This window comes from Hermetia illucens, chromosome 4 (assembly GCF_905115235.1).
Source record: "Hermetia illucens chromosome 4, iHerIll2.2.curated.20191125, whole genome shotgun sequence".
In the NCBI taxonomy this organism is placed as follows: Eukaryota; Metazoa; Arthropoda; class Insecta; order Diptera; family Stratiomyidae; genus Hermetia; species Hermetia illucens.
The window spans coordinates 38,060,174-38,078,716 of NC_051852.1; the positions used below are offsets into that span (position 1 = coordinate 38,060,174).

General features: G+C 41.3%; 1 protein-coding gene across 1 annotated transcript; it reads right to left on the reverse strand.

Annotated features, from left to right (window-relative positions):
- Positions 1-344: 344 nt before the first annotated feature.
- Positions 345-17,977, reverse strand: LOC119655642 (innexin inx7). Its single transcript, XM_038061619.1, has 6 exons — positions 17,722-17,977; positions 11,478-11,663; positions 11,281-11,377; positions 10,985-11,165; positions 886-1,414; positions 345-771 (listed from the first exon to the last, which is right to left on the reverse strand). Exons 2-6 carry the CDS (start codon positions 11,615-11,617, stop codon positions 447-449), a joined length of 1,272 nt encoding a protein of 423 aa, XP_037917547.1. The 5' UTR covers positions 11,618-11,663; positions 17,722-17,977; the 3' UTR covers positions 345-446.
- Between the last annotated feature and the right edge of the window lie 566 nt (positions 17,978-18,543).

Below are 18,543 nucleotides of genomic sequence, written 5' to 3' on the forward strand. Positions count from 1 at the left end.
GATTAGCATTTGGAATCGACGAGTTTTTGCTGGTGTTTTTCATTTATTCTGGTAATTCGCGTGTACTGCCTGATATTTGCCTTAGAATAGTAAGCATTCGATCTATGAAAAATTCATGAAGTTAGAACGAGGCTGGTCTTACAAAATATGGAAAGATCTTGGACGCAATGCCTAGAACATGGATATAAATCAATTGTAGCTTTTCCACGTGAGGTACAACTTAATCAATGCAAAATGAAAATATCGGTCGATTCTGCTATGGTATCTGGAGAATGAAGTTAGTGATCAGATCTAGGTCTCCTTGATGATAATATGTCTCGCCATATGTTAATGAAAGACGCAAACAATATACAAAGTTATATTTATAATTAAGTAATTGAGACACACCTTATAGACTAAAAAAATATATTTTTAAGTAAGGGTCCAGACTATGTTATATAATCTTTTTATGACTTCCCAAAAAGCAGTTCTGCAGTAGTACTATCCACACTGTCTATCGATTTTGGTTTCTCCCATGAGTCGCCTTCTTCGTCCTGTTCTGTTTGCTGGTTTGCATCATTTTCCTGCCTCTCTCGGCGACCACACCTGCAGAACTCTTCGGCCAGTTGCTTCAAGACCTGTTGGAAAATGTAATCATCCATACTTTTGGCCAAATAGTACAGGAATAACCAGTTCGCGTAAGAGCAGTTTTGTGTTACGACTTCAATATCTTGACGGTCAACGCGACGAGCGCAAGCATAAGAAAAGAGTTTGTCATTGAAGGCAGAGGATCTGTGAATCACATGTGATTAGCATTGTTAGACCAATAATACCCTACGAAATTTGGACATTTCGTGTAGAAAAAATCCAGGCTTCGCTTAAGGAAGCCGAACCATATTTACCTACCTATGCAAGAAAAGAGTCAACAATCGCCATAACAACGCCAAAGTACTGGCCGCCAACAAAAACATGAACCAGAACCACAGGAAAGTGTAAATTTTCTCATTGACCACATTCAGGGCCATTATGCACAACGAATCGTGCACCTGTACAGTCCCTGAAGGGCCGAATTTTCTAAATGTGCACTTCGTCACCTTTGGGAAAACAATATCCAGCACATCCATGCCACTCCAATCCTCATGCACCACTTTCGGCCCCAGACCAAGGAACTGTCCGGCCAGAAACAGATCAGCGAAGCGAATTTGCAGAAGAACGTTGAGGAAGTTCAGAAATTCGCAAAGTATCAACCATGATCCCCAATATTTGTTAACTTTAAGGCGATTAATGAAAGTTGTCTTGATTGTTATAGCTGAGCTATCAACGGTGTCCTTTGCTGGAAAGCTTCGACCGCATACTTCGAATTTCTCACTCGTTGGCATGTACTTTGAGATTTGTACCATTTTTAAGCCACGGGTAAGTGCGTGAATAGTGCCACCTAAAATTGAAGGGTTAATATCATTAAATCCTTGATCCTAGGCATTGAAATAAGAACGAGCAGTCAAGCTAACTAAAGGATACTTAGTAATGAAATGAGGGGACACCAATGACAGGAATGAAATAATATGCTTTAAATTTGACAGTACTACACACAATTCAAAATGGAAATGTTACCAATCGTGATGATGTGAAGCAAGGTAACTACTTAAGCAACGAATATTGGTATAAAAATATAGCCAGTTAAGCCTGGGGTGACAAGTACATTAATAGCGTTGAAAGACTGGCAAACCATTGGCTTGCAATTTACTTCATTTCCCTTGATGCCCAATCATAGCCTTTAATTGATAGACTGGCCCTTGGCGTGCAGAACTTTGTCATTTGAACGAGCTACATAGTCATCTAACTCATTCTGTGGACAGATATAACTCCAAACATCTCCAATATTATAGAAAAGAAGTCCTGGACCTACCCTTAATATGGTTTACCCTATGTATGCCTTCCGCGTATTTACACAATGACAACCTCATCTGCGTGGCGCAGAACAGTGGAGGTCAAGTTCAAGCTACTTTGAAAATCGCAAGCAATGCAGCCAGGGAACTTCCCTATACTGACAGATCCCATTCTTTTCCTTTTCCTCGGGGGCTATTAGGAATCTACAGGGTGTCCTGTTTACGACGGAAGAAATTTTAATGGTCGAGTGATACTACGTTTTTGAGGAAAATTGGTCCATGGAATGGGCAGTCTATCGTTTACTCTTACAGAGTTATAGTGTTTTTCGTTAATAGTGTCAAAAAGCTTAAGGCAATTTCCCACTCCTTCAATCATTTAATCCCAGATTTGATACCATTTTCCGAAACTACAATAAAATTTCTTATAAATGGATATTTTCCAATTGCAAAAGTCATCATCACTTCGAAGATATAACTAATATATCACGTTGCCGCAAAAAGGAAAATTCGTCAGCGTAGAGCAAGATGAGCTTTTTGCCTTTGCCAGAAGTGACTGTGACAATTATTGAGAGAAGCAATTTCATGTAGAAAATCTCGAACTTCAATGTCCTGGAAATTTATGAGAACTTTGTTTCAAGCATCATGTTCCACGTTCAGTTCGGCCTTTCAGTTGCGCCGAATGAGCTCACAACGCACCCGACCGCCAGTTGAACTGAAAACACCATCCACGTACCGGAAAAACGCAACATTATTAGTTCAACTCTGAACGTGGAAGGCCTTGAGACGAGAATTTGAGATATTTTTGTATGTGAAGATTTATGAGGATATCCTAAACAAACAAGAAATCCTCGCTTACAGCCTTAACAAACATGCCTGGCCGGTTGGCCGAAACATTTTTCATTCGATCTTCGGCCACATGAAGAGTCGAAACTGGTAGGCCAGAGCTTCCCACCCATATTACAGGCGTTGGTCAAATGCGGACTATTCAGGCGTAACTGACAGACCGATCTGTATCTGGAAGGCGGGCTTTAGGGGTATGTTACGTGACTTTGAACTACACATTCATACATACATAAGAAGAACCCGTCCGAATCAGACCATCTGAAATAATAGGTGTTTATATGATGTTCCAGATTATTCCCTATTCGCTATCAGTGACAATGCAACATATTTCCGAAGCATAACTGAACAAAAAAACTGCTAATGCTCCGTAGAATACGAAGGGCTACCACTATACTGGCGCAACCCTGACTGCCGAATTTGTCCGACCTTTACAGGTCACACAACACACGGCGTAGTTGTTGAATCATTTTAACTTCTATTCCGGATTTAGGTTGAAAATGGCTTTCTTGTTAGAACAAGGTTCTGGGGAAGCAGTAAGGGTAGGGTCCACTCATCGTCGTTTCTAATTAAGAAGATTCACGTAATAGGTTTCTTGAATTGCATTCATGGCTTAGGTAGAATCCTCAATTATCCTTTCTGTTAGTGAGGTGCGCTCATCAAGCCTTATAAACTATCAATTCTCCAGTGTAGCTATTTTTCCTTCCCCTGGCCATCTTCGGCGCCCCGTCTGGTGTAAAACAAAACCTTATTAAAATCAATTCAATGTCTGTCTGCCTTTTACACTCGATTTACTCAAAAACGGCTGAACCGATTGCCATTTGGTGAAAACATGTGATCTGTGTGTCCCTTTACATGGAAGGACTGGCCCCATTCTGTGTTGAGTTTGAAGGGGGCTCCTCATACATGCGAAGGAATATGGTCATGTGGGCTCGATTAGTACTTTTCAAAATGACCTCATTTCTGATATTGTGTCAAAAATAGGGGAAATAGGGCTCAAAAGCTGTGGTCCAAAAAGTGAAGTTCTCAGAACCTATCCCACCGGCCTTAGTAGTGGGGACCTTGGGTTTTGTGGCACCAAATGTTACAAGCGCACGGGAGAGAGTAGAGCTGGTTCCATTGATGGACACACTCAAAAGAGCGAGGTTCCTCGTAGATCCCAACGGATGAACTTCCAAGGAGGAGAGTGTAACGGGATACTATGACGCCTAACGACCCGAGTGACCTGGAATGCAGCGACTAATTGGAAGTTACCTTTATCGCAAGAGGTAGTAAAATCATGAAACTCTGCAACGAGGCGCGGAATATTCAGCACAATGTAAGGGCTATGATAAGAGGCACCAGGTTTACATACGGCAAGGGCCAGGATAAAGAAAGAGCGAAGATGTTGGGCGGAAAAATAAGCCACCAACACAATTGATGCTCATTTAAAACCCAGGAGAGAAGAAACCGGCAAAGAGACTGTATGAACGGTTGAACAAATCAAAAAGGCAGCAAACCCCGAAGCGGAAAAAGGGCCCAACTCCCAAAAAAGTGGATTCGGTGAGGAGGGCGGCTGAAGCTGTTAGCGAATCTCACGTAGTCGCAACTCCGACGAAAAGGAGTAGATCCCAGAAAGAGGATAGTATGGAGAAAGATAGCACATGGAAAAAAAGAAATACTACCGTAGGTTACCATTATATCCAAACCAGGAGAAGGGTCATTCTTAGGAGAGTGGAGGTAGGCTCAGAACTCACAAATTTGGAAGGAAATGTTAACCGCAATAGATCGTCCTTAACGGAAGGACTTGCTTTTGAATCTGAAATTGGGGCATTCGAACGAGCTAAATTTACATTTATCTCGCTCTGTGGATGAATACACATAAATCTGTTGAGCGAGATAACATGCTTTCTGCTCTATTATTAGAGAAAAAGATGGCCTGGATCTGCATATTAAAAGTTTATACCATCTTGGATTAATCCATATGTACAAACGTGGAGATGGCACTTGTTCCCAAATTTGGTAAACCATCTGCAATGGCAAGAAAAGCATTCGACCGACAAGCCTAACTTTCTTCATCCCAAAAGCACTAACAAAATTGGCAAATCTATTGCTAAAGGACCCTAGAAAGGATGCGAAGGTTCATTATGGCAAGCATACCTCCCGAAAAAGCTAATCCACGTAGCTTTTTGCTAGAATTAAGAGGGAATTGATCGCATTCATGGATTGGTATCCAAGCCTCTAACTGGTACCTTTACGTCCTTGGGAGAGTTATTTGGGCTTTGCAGCAAATTCATAGTGAGTGAAATTCGACAAGCAATTTCCAGGCCTAAGATTAATCGTAAGAAAGCTAGTCGCATTCATTAAGAATGTGAAACCAGTTAACCACTCTATTGAGGATGGAAATCCAACTAGAGTAAATCGTTGAATGGCGGGCGAAATCGAATTGCTGCCTCTCCATGGTACTTTTTGGATAACGCCACCGATGATAACAGCGAGCAGGAGGTTTTGTATCCTCATATATAAACGAAGGGCTGCCAATTGTTGTTGGCAATAATCTATAGCCACCAGCCCCAGAGACAAAATCTCGGGCACGAAAGTAAGGAAATTCTATCTGATCTTGAAATGTTCACAAAAGCGAGAATTGTTGCACGTAATTTCGATAAACATTCTGGCGGTTAAGAAATCAAATTGCTTGGTATTTAGGCCCCTTGTCATAGACTTTAAGCCAATAACTGAAAAAATTCAAATTTTCCGTTCATTGGTCCAGATCCAAAACCCTGAAAGAAACCTTTTGAACAATCGATCAAGATCATCGTCAAACTTAGAAAGAGAGTGCGCGGTCGAGGAAAGCTGGTAGCTAAATTGAAAATCTAAAACATGGGCTCAAGGGCGCGACATGCAGGGTGTTTTTTTTCAAATGGAAGTGGGATGAAAGAGGCCTCGTCCTAAGAGTTAATGGCAATAGTCTGAGACGATTGAAATCAGGGATTGAGAGCTGACCTTCAGCAAGCAAGCGAGCGCCCTAACAAACTGAAGATAGATGGAGAGCCTGCCGATTTATTGCGTGGCGTATGGGCGCCATGGCCAGCCAGGACTTTAGCGCTATTACTTTCGCCATCACGTACGGTACAAATTAAAAATTAAATCACAAAGAAAATTACTCCATTATGCGTTACATTCCCCTTATGTCGATGCACTCTACGATGTCCTCATATGTTACATACCAGACCAGACATTTCAGCTTATACACCTTCAATTCGGCTGAAGTTGGTGGAATTGAAAGGATTTTTGGCATCCAATGGCAAGATGACACAATAGCCGCCAGAATTCGCCGTGTTTTTTGCCATGTTCGCCAACAAACTTATTGCAAGTATAGTAGGCCGAGGCCGTTCATGCCCATACTCCAGCTCGAACAAGTCATTGTCCTTTCTGAAGATGAGTAACAGTCCGTTTTAAAAGACTCTTTCTCACACAACATTCAGATCGAGCGGGGCGACCCTAGATAACCGATTTTTGCTTTTTTCATCTCTTTCCTCCTCCTTTTTTCATCATCAATAAGGAATATCTTCCACGCCCCAAAGGTGTTCCCGAATGGGGCGTAGTCTTCAGTGCCGGTCCCAAAGCTTTGTTGAAAATGCCATCCAAACCTGGAGCTGTATTTTCAAAAAGTTTTTTTCATAGCCCCCTCACTACCCTTTTATGGTAACTACCAGCTGTGTCCCTAAGCCTCTAGTAAAGTCGCCAGCGACTGGCTCATTATCGCGTTTTTGCTAGTTTTTATATTTTCTTTTTGTACTAAGAATTTGGTGGTGGTTTAGTAATCATATCCTTGGATTCAGGTCTGACGTAGAGTTCCCTTTCTAAGACTGTCTGGTGCTGCTAAAATTTTTCCTCAGATGATAAGTCCTTGACCCGTCTTCAACCTTTCGTGAATATCAACTTATGAACTTTCAGATCATTTGGAGATGATGATTACCTCTTATTACAACCTCCTCATATTTGTCCTTTTCGCCAAGCTCCGTCTGCATCGTTCCATTAGATTCAATTCCTTTTCTCTGGCAATACACATTTTTCGTGTTAGGGGTAGGGTGTTAACATAACGTAGATTCTCGTTCTCTCTGCAATTACTTACAGAGCCACAAAAGAACTCAATATAGATGAATATATTCAGGAGCAGGAGGATATCACACAAGCCATTTGCTTCCTTTGGTCCAGATAATTCAAAATTTCTTACATGATTTTAGTACATGAAACTAGGGTGCACTTCGGCAAATTGAATTCAATGGAACACTTTCTTAATTCACCAAAGTCCTCAACTGAGTTGCTGATCCATGAGTACTAATACTACATCTTGTTACCGATCTGATCCCCTGCCAAACCTGAATTTTCTATCTCCAGGCTTAACCATGCGCTTTCCATTTGAATAGACTTATGTTACTCAATATGTTCGAATCACACAAGAATAACTATGTAAGCAGTAAGCTAAATAATAAGTGCATCGACACCATGATCTACCTTCGCACAAATCAATTACAATATTAATTATTGCAACGTAATAGCAGTTCAAAAAAAATGCTGAACATGCGCTTTTGCTAGAATGAATGAATAGGTCATGTATACATAATATGCAAATTGTAAATTGCTTAGTTATAAGATTTTTTGTATAAAACAAAGGAATAAGAATGAAGAGCGCCAGAAGCCAAAGCAAAGCGGAAAGCAGTGTATTTTCTTCTTGCTTCTTTCGGTGTACAATAATTTAAGGATTATTGTACCTATCCCGGCAGTCATCAACAATTTAAGAATTGTTGATATAGATAGCAATTTAGGGATTGCTATCTGCCCGTTTGTACATGGTCCTTCGAGCCGGATATCTGGTCGAGCCAATAGTTTCAGATATCCTACACATTCAGTTATTCGTCGATACTACCGCATACTACAATGGCTCCGGGACAGGCAGAGCAAAGAGGTTCATCATCCACAACAAACATAGTCAGCGAACAATGACACAATCTGGAGGAGGTTCTTCGTCTGATTCGGAACTTCAAGAAGGATTCGGGGACGAGATACAACCTACAATATTTTCAATTTCGAGAGGAGACGCTAAAGCGAGAATGGGCGAACTGCGAAGCCTTGCACGGCAGGGTGAAGGCCGTGAGGGCTCAAGATGCCGCACTGCTTGCGCAGTATATGAAAGAGTACGAGGAGGTCGAGGATGCCTGGGGCGAATGTTCGGTGGTATTCCGTCAAAACATTGCCAGTTACATAGCTGCGGAGAGGAGTCAACGTCCAGCAGTTCAAGAGGCTCCAGATGCAGGCGAAAACGTAGTGAGGCTGGAAAGGATTAAAATACCCAGCTACGGCGGCGACTACACTCAGTGGGCAGCATTCTATGACTTATTCAAGGTCATGGTGCACGACAACAACAAGTTAAAAGGTGTGTAGAAGCTTCAATATCTCCGTGCGTCGGTCAACGGCGAGGCAGAACAATTGATCCGCCACCTCACTCTAACAGAGAATAATTATGCGGCAGCATGGAAGTTACTGAAGGAACGATACGATAACAAGAGGGCCACCGGGAATGCCTACATGAAGGGCATATGGAATTTACCGACGAGCACTCCAGCTAGTGCGATATGTATTAAGCGCATATTGGACACGACCGAGCAATTCCATGCCAATACTGAATTATTAGGGGCAGATTTAGTCGGTTTAATCATGGTTTACATCCTACAACAAAAATTGGACACTGAAAGTAATTGTGAATGGCAGAAATTTATTGGTTCTTCGAACGAGATACCATCTTTGCCACAATTCACGACCTTCTTGCATCAACGGTTCACAATACTGGAAGCAGTGCAGATTACCCAACGCAAGACGGTGAGAGTAGGGGCACACTCAGCACAAGCAACGGGAGCCGTCTGCCGAGTATGCCAGGGCGATCATCAAATTTCCCAATGCGACACATTTCTTAACTCGGACATAGCCAAACGACGAGAGCTGGTAGCATCTTTGCGGCTGTGCTACAATCGCTTGCATGAGGCTCATGCAGCCAGGAACTGCCCATCACGCAAAAGGTGCAAACTGTGTGGAAAAAAGCATAACTCAATGTTACACCAATCATCGTCGAATAGAGCTCCACCTTCAACTTTGCCGAATCCACAACAACAAGTCTCATCGCTGAATGCTATCAACAGTGGCGTCGACTTTACGGCTGTTCTATTGGCTACAGCAAGGATTCTAGTAAAGGACAGCCAAGCCACATTCATCCTTTTGCGTGCATTGGTCGATCAAGGTTCCCAGCGTTCGTTCATCAGTGAAGCTGCGGCGCAACTCTTACGGCTACCACGTCGAGCGACAAACCTGACAATCAGCGGCATCGGGAGTCATTCAACGAGCAGCAAGGGAGCGATATCTGCTCAATGCAAAGAGAAATGGTCGACAAGATGTTCCAACTTATCTCTTGTCGTAGTAACACATATAATGGACAAGATTCCCCAGTCCCCAAGATGTAAGATAGCTGAATTGAGACAGGAGGATTTAGCTGACCCATCGTATCACATTCCGGGGAAGATCGACGTCCTCCTGGGTGCTGACGTTTATGGCGATTTATTGGTAATCCGGATAAAGCATACCAAAGTTTTGGCTCAAAAAACCAAAATCGGTTGGATCCTGTCCGGGCCTGCCAACCAAGTAACACGAGAAGCAGAACCTTCCATCAGTATGGTTAGCATCGAACAGCTAGATGCTGACATACGAAAATTATGGGAACAGGATGAGTTACCACAAGAGCGAATCCTCATCCAAGAGGAAGCAGACTGCGAGAGGCAGTTCATCCGAACTACTAAGAGGGATCCAACGTCAGGCCGATACATAGTCAGACTGCCGATTAAGCCTGACATGAACCCCTCGATCATGCTGCATCCGTCAGTGAAAGACGCTGTCATACGCCTCCGCCAGACAGAGACAAAACTCGAACGGAATCCAGAGCTCAAAGCGCAGTACAATGCATTCCTAAAGGAATATCTGGAATTGGGACATATGAGCGAGGTCCCGTCCGCAGAAATTTTTTGCAGACACTCATACTACTTGCCACATCATGCTGTGGTTAGAGAGGACAGCACAACTACGAAAGTTCGTGTCGTATTCAATGCGTCCCATAAAACGTCCTCCGAGACCTCGTTGAACGAAATGCTGTGTAATAGTTCCTGGCCATATCCAAAATAATTTTTTTGAAACCTACCAACTTGTTGAATTCCAATGTAGTGTTTTACATTTGACAGATGGGAGTAGTATGTTAGCATCCCCCACGGGTTTCTATGCTAGCAAGTCCCCCCCCCCCCCTACTCTTATCTTGGTGATTTTTGAATCTACTCTACTATAACTTTACTATGGATTCATGAATATGGAATATGGACTTTCTCCGCGAGATATTAACAATTTAAAAACTGTGTCAATAGGATAGAAATTTCTGATGTACATATAAATTTTATCCAAGATAGATTGGCAGAAGATAGTAGATATGATATGTTAGAAAATGAATGCAAGCCTTTGATTCTCTAAAATTGTATAAAAATTTCTAGTTTGCATTAAAATAATATATTCACATCATGACATTTAATTTTCATTCCCCGTGGGCAGGACCAATCAAAAAATTAAGTGAAAACAGTTTGGCGTTTTCATCTTTTTTTTTTATAGATTCATTTTGACCATATATGCATATATTTGAATAAAAATCTGAAGTGGTCGTTATAAATATAAATATCTGCATCACCATCAAAAAAGAAGAATAGCTTCTGAATCAGATTTAGAAGAAACGAGAGTGGAGTCAATAATCTTAAACAATCTACAGTTTATATTCTCAACTAATAGATACTCAGTTGAATATGTAAATTAATTAAATTGAAATGCCATGCCCGGGAGGCACGGTAAATCTCAAAAGTGCCGGACCAAGAATTTTTAAGTGCCTTACGCTGAATTATGATGTTCTTATGAAATGTTGACCAGGAGAAATATGATACAAACATTTAATAAATATTCCTATTGTATAAAGGAGCATTCAAGATTTGAAAAAAAAAACATTTTGTTAAAGACCAGAGTTGTATGTGCAAATTTTCAAAGCATTCACAACTAACACAATACTCTTTTGTGGTGAATTCAAGAAATAGCAATAAATTAATGAACAAGGACAAAAGGACGAGTAGAAGCATTTGATGATCAATGTTAACATATACTCAATTGAAAAAATAGCTACGTTGGTTAGTATTTACGTATGTACATATATTCATTGGTTCCCTTACCTTCGAGGTGTTTCCATAGAGCATGAGGCAGGTAGAAGCAAATTGCCTGCGCGAATAATACAAATGGAACCCATTGGTAGTAGGCGTGCCTTTTGATTGAATCCTTGCCAAATGTGTCTGGCCCAATTCCGGGATGTGGAACAGCTCCAGCGTTTAGAGCCGTTTCATTCAGATGGTTTACCTGTTTAGAAATTCCTTGTATTCATTATGTAAATATTGATTGGGATAGATTTTTCCATTTTGGAATTAGAAATTGTGGCTAAAAAATACAACATAAAAGTACTCCCTCAACTTACAATTGTATACGTTGGCGTAAAAAAGCAGAAAGTATTTATGACCCGAGTAGGAATTGCACCTTCTGAAATGCATTCAATATGCGATCCAATGTACTGCCTGGAACACAAAAGAAAATAAAAATGGATTGCATAAGGAATACGTTATGTACACACATACGTAAGATATATAATGGAAAGGATTTGCAGTTTCAACCTACCTTGCTGAAACAAGTATCGTGCACGCTATCAATATTGAGAAAGTCCATCGATAATGCAATTTGAATGCAATGTTATCAATGAGGACGTTGTCGTAGCGAAACTTTATATAAGGCCGAACGGATGCAAACGTTGATAACATTTTGAATTATGTTTCACTGATGTTATTAATTTTATATCGTTGCACACTGAAAAGATAAAAGTTATGATTACATATGTTTACCGTTAGGTTATTATAAAGTGAAAGTGTTTGAAGCTAATCAAAGTTATATGTCATACTAGGAGCTAATTTCTAAGATAATTAGTCATTACAGCTGCAACGTAGATAAGGTTTCTGCACATTTTCCGATAATGGATACTGAAAGGAAGGGATTTTAATAGATTCTTACTTCCGGGTTCAATTGCATCGGCGTAAGGCTGATTATTAAAAAAATTGAAACGCTCATCAGTGCCCTTATGACCAGTGACGTCTCTAATGTGCATTACTGCAAAAGAAGAAAGAATGGCACCTAACGTTCGAACAGCGCACGATGTTGCAAATAACTTATAATGCTGATGCTTTATACTCGCAGAAGAAATAGGTTAAACTGTGGAGGAGATTTGTTGCTCGCATCTTGCTACCAAAGATCTGCATGCGCCATAGAAACCCCAAGATCCCCCTGGATGGCTGGGTTATGATCATGCAGGAGGGACACTAAATGAACAGCTATAATTTTCCACTACGGTACTAGGAACTACAGAGTGAGGTTGGAAGTAATATAAACGGAGGCCACTTCCACGATAACTTGAACCCTGCCAACGCCGCGATTTTCCGCAACTAACAGTTCCTCTACGCAAGCAAATACTAGAGTTTATACCATGATTCAAGAGACACTGATCGAAACAGCCGTAGAGCATGTATCTCCACCAGGAAGAATCTACACGCCAACAAACCTATCGGGGTGTAAGAGAAACAATGCACTAAATAGAAAAGAAAATTGTGACGATATGAAGGAGGTCCTTGATATCACCCTTCTATTTGATAATGGAACTTTCAAGGTGGAAAACTGGATAGTTTTTGATGGATAATCTTCCTCGAATCACATGTGGATACTTCTCAGTCTGAACCCCGTTGTAGAGGTTTTCTACCCTTTTAGGGACTCCAAGGGAGTTGATTGGAAGGAATTATCTGATTATCGGAACAAATTTACTGGGGCTCCGAATAGTAACATCCGCACGCTAGACGAACTAGAGCCAAAGATCAGGGCTCTGCTACAGACATAAATGACAGTCATACAAGGCATTATGAGATGTTGGTCATTAGGACAGCCTGGAGGCGGTCCTGACTGCATTATAATCAGAACATCAAAAGTAGTGACGATTCTGCGAAATTCAGTAAAATTTTAACCAAGGACCACAGGAGTCCACTTTTTCTTATAAAGTCGGAGGACTCCTGGACGAAATCTTCTGATAAGACCTTGGAGCTGCTAATCCGGACGAACTTTCTCGTCAGCGAGGATGGCTCAGAGCCAGAATCTTACTTGGTGGTTATCCAGTATATCCACGTAAGGAGAATCACAGAGCCTTTCTCCAGATCTCAGCACGCTTACCTCAAAGGCAAATACACAGAAATTGTTATTCACAAGATGGTTAGCACAGTGGAGAAAGTATTATGCTACCATCAGCATACTTTAGTAGTCTTCCTTGATATAAAGGGAACATTCAACTACGTGAGTAACAAAGTCATCAAAAACCTCTAATCAGAATAGGATTAGAAGTGTGATAGGCTAATTCAATGTTCTAGTTGAGAGACAAGGATGAAATTCTACGGCACTGGACAGAGTAGGGTGAAGATGGTGGCGTATTTACGGCGAAGACAAGGGTACCGAAATTCCAACTCTCGCCGCTAGATGGGCAAACCTTCATTCCTACAGTAAAGTATCTGAATGTAACCTTGCTTCCTAAGTTTAATTGGAGGCTAAATTAAAAACTGAGTGTTAAGAAGACTTTTATAGCTTTTTACGCGTGCAAGAGCACTTTCATGAAGGAATGTGGTCTCCGGTTGAGAATAGTTCTTGGGATGCACACAGCCGTGCTCTTTCTCATGGTAAATCACGATGTGTGGTGGAAGATATCATCTGAGGGACACGGAACTGATTGAAATGTTCCCAGAACTGTTGGTTATCTCAGAATCGTTATCGTCAGAATTTAAATCCACGAAAAGAAGGCTTCACTCCTTCTTCCTTCCACAAGAAAGAACGCGTTGTTTTTACCTCGCAAAACAAACAAGCGACCAACTGATGCTAAGATAACCAGACTAACGAAAAGTGGATAGTTAGAAGCAACCAGCTGCCTGAAAAGCTGAGGATATCAATGTAATAATGGAACATTATGACTATATTGAGCTGGTGGAAGAGGAGCAATCAACAACCATTTAATATGAATATGTATCATACAAGGACTATATAAGCGAATATATCAATAGCCGTAGACTCGTTGAAGCATACGACACTATTGGTGCGATTCATGCCATTAATGATATCTACTCGGGAAACAATTATGAAAAGTATGGCCTTACTGAAAACTTTTCGAGCTAAAGGAAATTTTCGATTGCCTGGCTTAGAAGCATGGCGTCTTCTTGACATACGACCGAGAGGCTGACATCGAGTAGCTAGTTCAGAGTTGGAACGATGCGGGTACCCTTCAAGCTACTGACAACAGCATGAGACCACATTCCAGATCATTCGTTCATGACGTTGCCCTATGGAACCAGCGAATGTAGAACCATTAGAAATCAAGAAAATCCAGTCCCGTCCCGCCCATGGCAGCCGTGCGGCGGGAACATAAAATGGATTGAAATGCAGCCCGCTACCATTTAGACGATCGGTAGTTCATAGTTAGGATAAGGACATGGCTTTTAAGAGTAGGGATAATAAGGCCTTCTTTCCAATAGCGAGGAAAGTAGCATTTTTCAATACCTTTGTTGAAAAGTATTTAAACAGGGACGGAGCCATAGAAAGAGGTTAGGAAGCCCATGTGGACCAGGCAAGATATTGGTATCAACTTTATCAATGAGGAATTCATCCAAGTAGAGGGACAGAGAGCGACTTAGAATAATCTGTATCTAGTGCCTAAAGGAGGCAGGAGCGAAGGTATAAACACAAAAGCGAAGTAAAACAAAACAAAGTAAAACAAAGGACCAAAATGGATTGAAATTACCGTACCGCCTTCGCGCTGTTTTAATCATTGATTTCACAGAAGACACCATAGCCTTGAAAGGAGCAAGATTAGTGACTATAGCGTTGGTGATATAGTATTTGTAACGAACGCATTCTCTCATGGAACGTGCGGTCCCTGTACAGAGATAAAGCTGCTGAGCAGCTAGCCGATACCCTGTACCAATATAGGGCTGATGTAACAGCGTTACAGGAGATGCGTTGGAGAGGGATTGGTTTCCTGTAGAAGAGTCGCTACACCATATATTTTAGTGGCCATCCAGTAAACCATGTGCTCGGAATGTGCATTAACGTTCACGCCCCTACAGAGGAGACTGCAGAGTCGGAGAAGGATGCCTTCTACGAGGCAGTAGAACGAATCCTCAAAACCTGTCCCAGATATGATATCAAAATCATACTTGGGGATTTTAACAGCCAAGTAGGGAGGGAACCCGTATTCAAGCGATATGCTGGCCCCCATAACTTACACCAAAATACAAATGATAACGGACTGTGGATCATTCAATTAACAGTGTCACACGAAATGGTTGTTGGAAGTACCTGGTTTGCGCGGAAAGCGGTCCATAAACATAAGTGGGCCTCTTCAGACGGGACCACTTTCAACCAAATTGACCACGTGTAGATTGAACGCCGCCACCTCTCAGCCTTGATGAATGTCAGAACCTATAGGGGGGTCAATATAGACTCGGATCACTATAGTGCTCCGAGCTCGAATTACGGCACCACCTACACTCCCCTCTGACAATCACGTGAGAGTGAATACTGAAGCCATCCACAACACAACCCCTCGCAACACCTATAAGAGGGAAATGGATACCGCAATAACTGCAGTCAACAGAGATCCTGGAGATGAAGCATCAACAAATGATCTTCACAATCACCTGAAGAACGTTATCATTGATACGACCACAAAGATATTTGGTCCCAGCCGTAACAAAAGTCGGAAGGGCTGGTTTGACGATGAATGTAAGCTAGCTACGGAACGGTGCCGAATATCGAGTAATGTTGCATTTTCAAAGAACGCGGGTATACGCGGAGACTTATCACGAACTCAGATAGACACCTGGTGTAAGCCTCCTTGCAATTGCAATACACACTCATGTTAGCCAGGAAGCCAAAATGTGAGAAATCATCACCCATTCAAACCAAAAAGTCTTTACAAAAATCCGAAGTTCCCATTCTTGCTAACAGTCCAATTTAATCCCAGAACAGGCTCGGAAATGTGGGGGTTATTCGAACACTTTAATTCTTGACGAATGATTTAAGAAAACAGATGGTCGATACGGAACCTGAAAAAAATCTAGGGCAGGACTTAGAGCGAGTCTAATGAAAAATCAATACGAGTTAAACCTGGCTCGACTACACCCCTGGAGCCATAGAACGATGGTTCTCCTACCTCAGATGTATGTACAATGAAGTGCAAACTTTGAGGTTCCCTCCCAGGCTTATATCACGGTGGGCGTCATTGCTAATAACAAAATGAGTTCGATCAACGTCCTAAATACCATCCTGAATAGCTTGATGATACCGAGGTAGGAAGGGAACCTCAAGGATCGCGCCTCACTGCATATTTGAAGCAGGAGAACTATTAATTGAGGATGCGATTCGTCGTAGATTTTCCTTCTTAATCGCTGCACAGCTCCACGCGCGCGGTCGAGCGTCGTTATTTCTAAATGTCGCTCGCAGTAGGTTAGCGGAAATTCTCGTATTTGTTTAATATTCAAGTTTTGGTGGGGACTCACGCATCCATTGAAGCACACATGAAGTTTTGTCAAATGACACGTGCAGAATCGTTCAAAGTAAAATCTGATTTGCAAACCCCATCCTCGGGGAGAGCGAGGGTAAGGAGAGTATACATGAGGTTCACTCCATCCGTCCCTTCAAACGTGACGATAATCGCCTTACGAAAGATGTGAAAATAGTCTCTTTTTGGGGCACCATGACTTTTTAAGGAGGGTCGATCGCCAAAATTCTACAACGGTGCTGGAGGTGGGAGACTATTATTCTTTTGCTATGCACACTCGTTCACCTCCAGGGTTAGGTTGACCAGTCAATTTTTACCATGATGGTATGACTACCTTTCCCTCGCCTACTCTCCCCATTCGTTCCCTTTCCCGACTTAATTAAATCTTTCGAAAGAGTAGAATTTTCAAACCGCCACGCGTTTTCACGAAAGTTGTCAAAGGAGGACACAGCACTTCTCCCCAAATTAAGAAAACGAGCGCAGCAATATTTTTAGACAAATCGATCCAAGTGGGTTCAGTGTCAACATTTTGTTTCCCTTCCGAATGCGAGCACGCCCACTGTGAAAAAATCTATGTCGCGATATGATTTACAAACCGTGGCTAGCATAAGAACCACAATGAAACCAATCAAAACTGTCAATAACAAGGCGGAAAAGCAAATTTCATAATGATCTGTTTGAAAAGTTCTAATCCGTTTCACATGAAGCTACCGGAGGAAAATTATTGCGGCAGTATTGAAAGAGTATACATTCTCCATTACCATTCGCACATTCGGTCAATTGACCATCAACCCAAATTTCAGCATGGTCCCCGTAGGCTTACAACGTAGGTGACAACCACAAAGTTAAGACAAGTGGAGTCTATGAGATCTCACAAATTCCAAGTAGCAAAAGGAATGGACACCGGAAACTTTATGCTCATATCCTTTGGTATATTTGCTCACTTAATTTCTTATTGATGAGAATTTAATTTGATTTCATCTTTTAAATTGTTTTTAAATAAACGAAGAGGAGTTATAGGACATCATTTGAAAGCATCCTAACAGGGAGCTCAAAATGAGAACAATGTTTCATTATATAAACAGCAGTAATTGCTTGTACTCTTTGTAGGATTGTTGGGTAAAAGCTTGAGTAACCTTTTGACCATAATACGGACTGAATTTTCGAAAAAAATATGTTGGAGATGACAAAAATCCTCGATTCGGTTAACTGTCTAAGTACGACTAAAGACCATATCATCGTAGCCATGGTCTAGATACTACCGCACACTTCAATCTAGTATCTCACCTCAAACTGATTTCGTCACACACAAAAAATTCTATTGTCACACACTTAATCACTATTCCCAACAAAAATCGGTGAAACTTTTGTCTTTAGAAACCTTGCTTATCTCTTCACATAATGAACACTCAATCAAGATTCACAATTTTGACGAACTTCGTATTAAGTACATTATTCTGCCGCGTACTATGCAATACAGATATTGTGCAGAACTCATAGTTCACCTGCCATACTCTGAGGCATAACTGAAATCAGCAACGTTCATGAAATAACTCAAAACACGTTAATTTTTCTCTAAATTTATGGAAAATTAGATAACAATGATAACAACCATTTATTCTCTCGTACTCACGGTTATCATAAAAGATGTTCGCATTACACTTGTTGTTTTATTGATAAGAGCATTTGATTAAAAGTCAGAGTTCCAGAAACATGTTTGATGGGGTTTCCGCAATCTAGAGTTAGTCATACAGAGTGCAACTAGGGAAGTAACAAGTGCAATCAAATCTGCGCTAATGAAAATATGTTCGGTGACAAGTGTTGGTTCCAGATTTTTGCATTTGATAATTGACTTTTCTTCTCATACCGCTTTTTATCTGCAGTTTTGTTTAGCTACGTGAAACAGCTGTCAAACCTCATACTGCTTCCGCCAAATGACACCTCCGGTCTGATTACAAAGGATAGGTGCACGAGTAATTTAAAAAAATTGAGAAACGCTGGTGTGCAAACTTAGGAGTAACCAAAAGCGGTCCAATAATCCAATGAACCCACTAAAGGAAGGACTCATGAGGGAGGGAGTTGAGGATTAAGAAATCATTAAAAGAATTT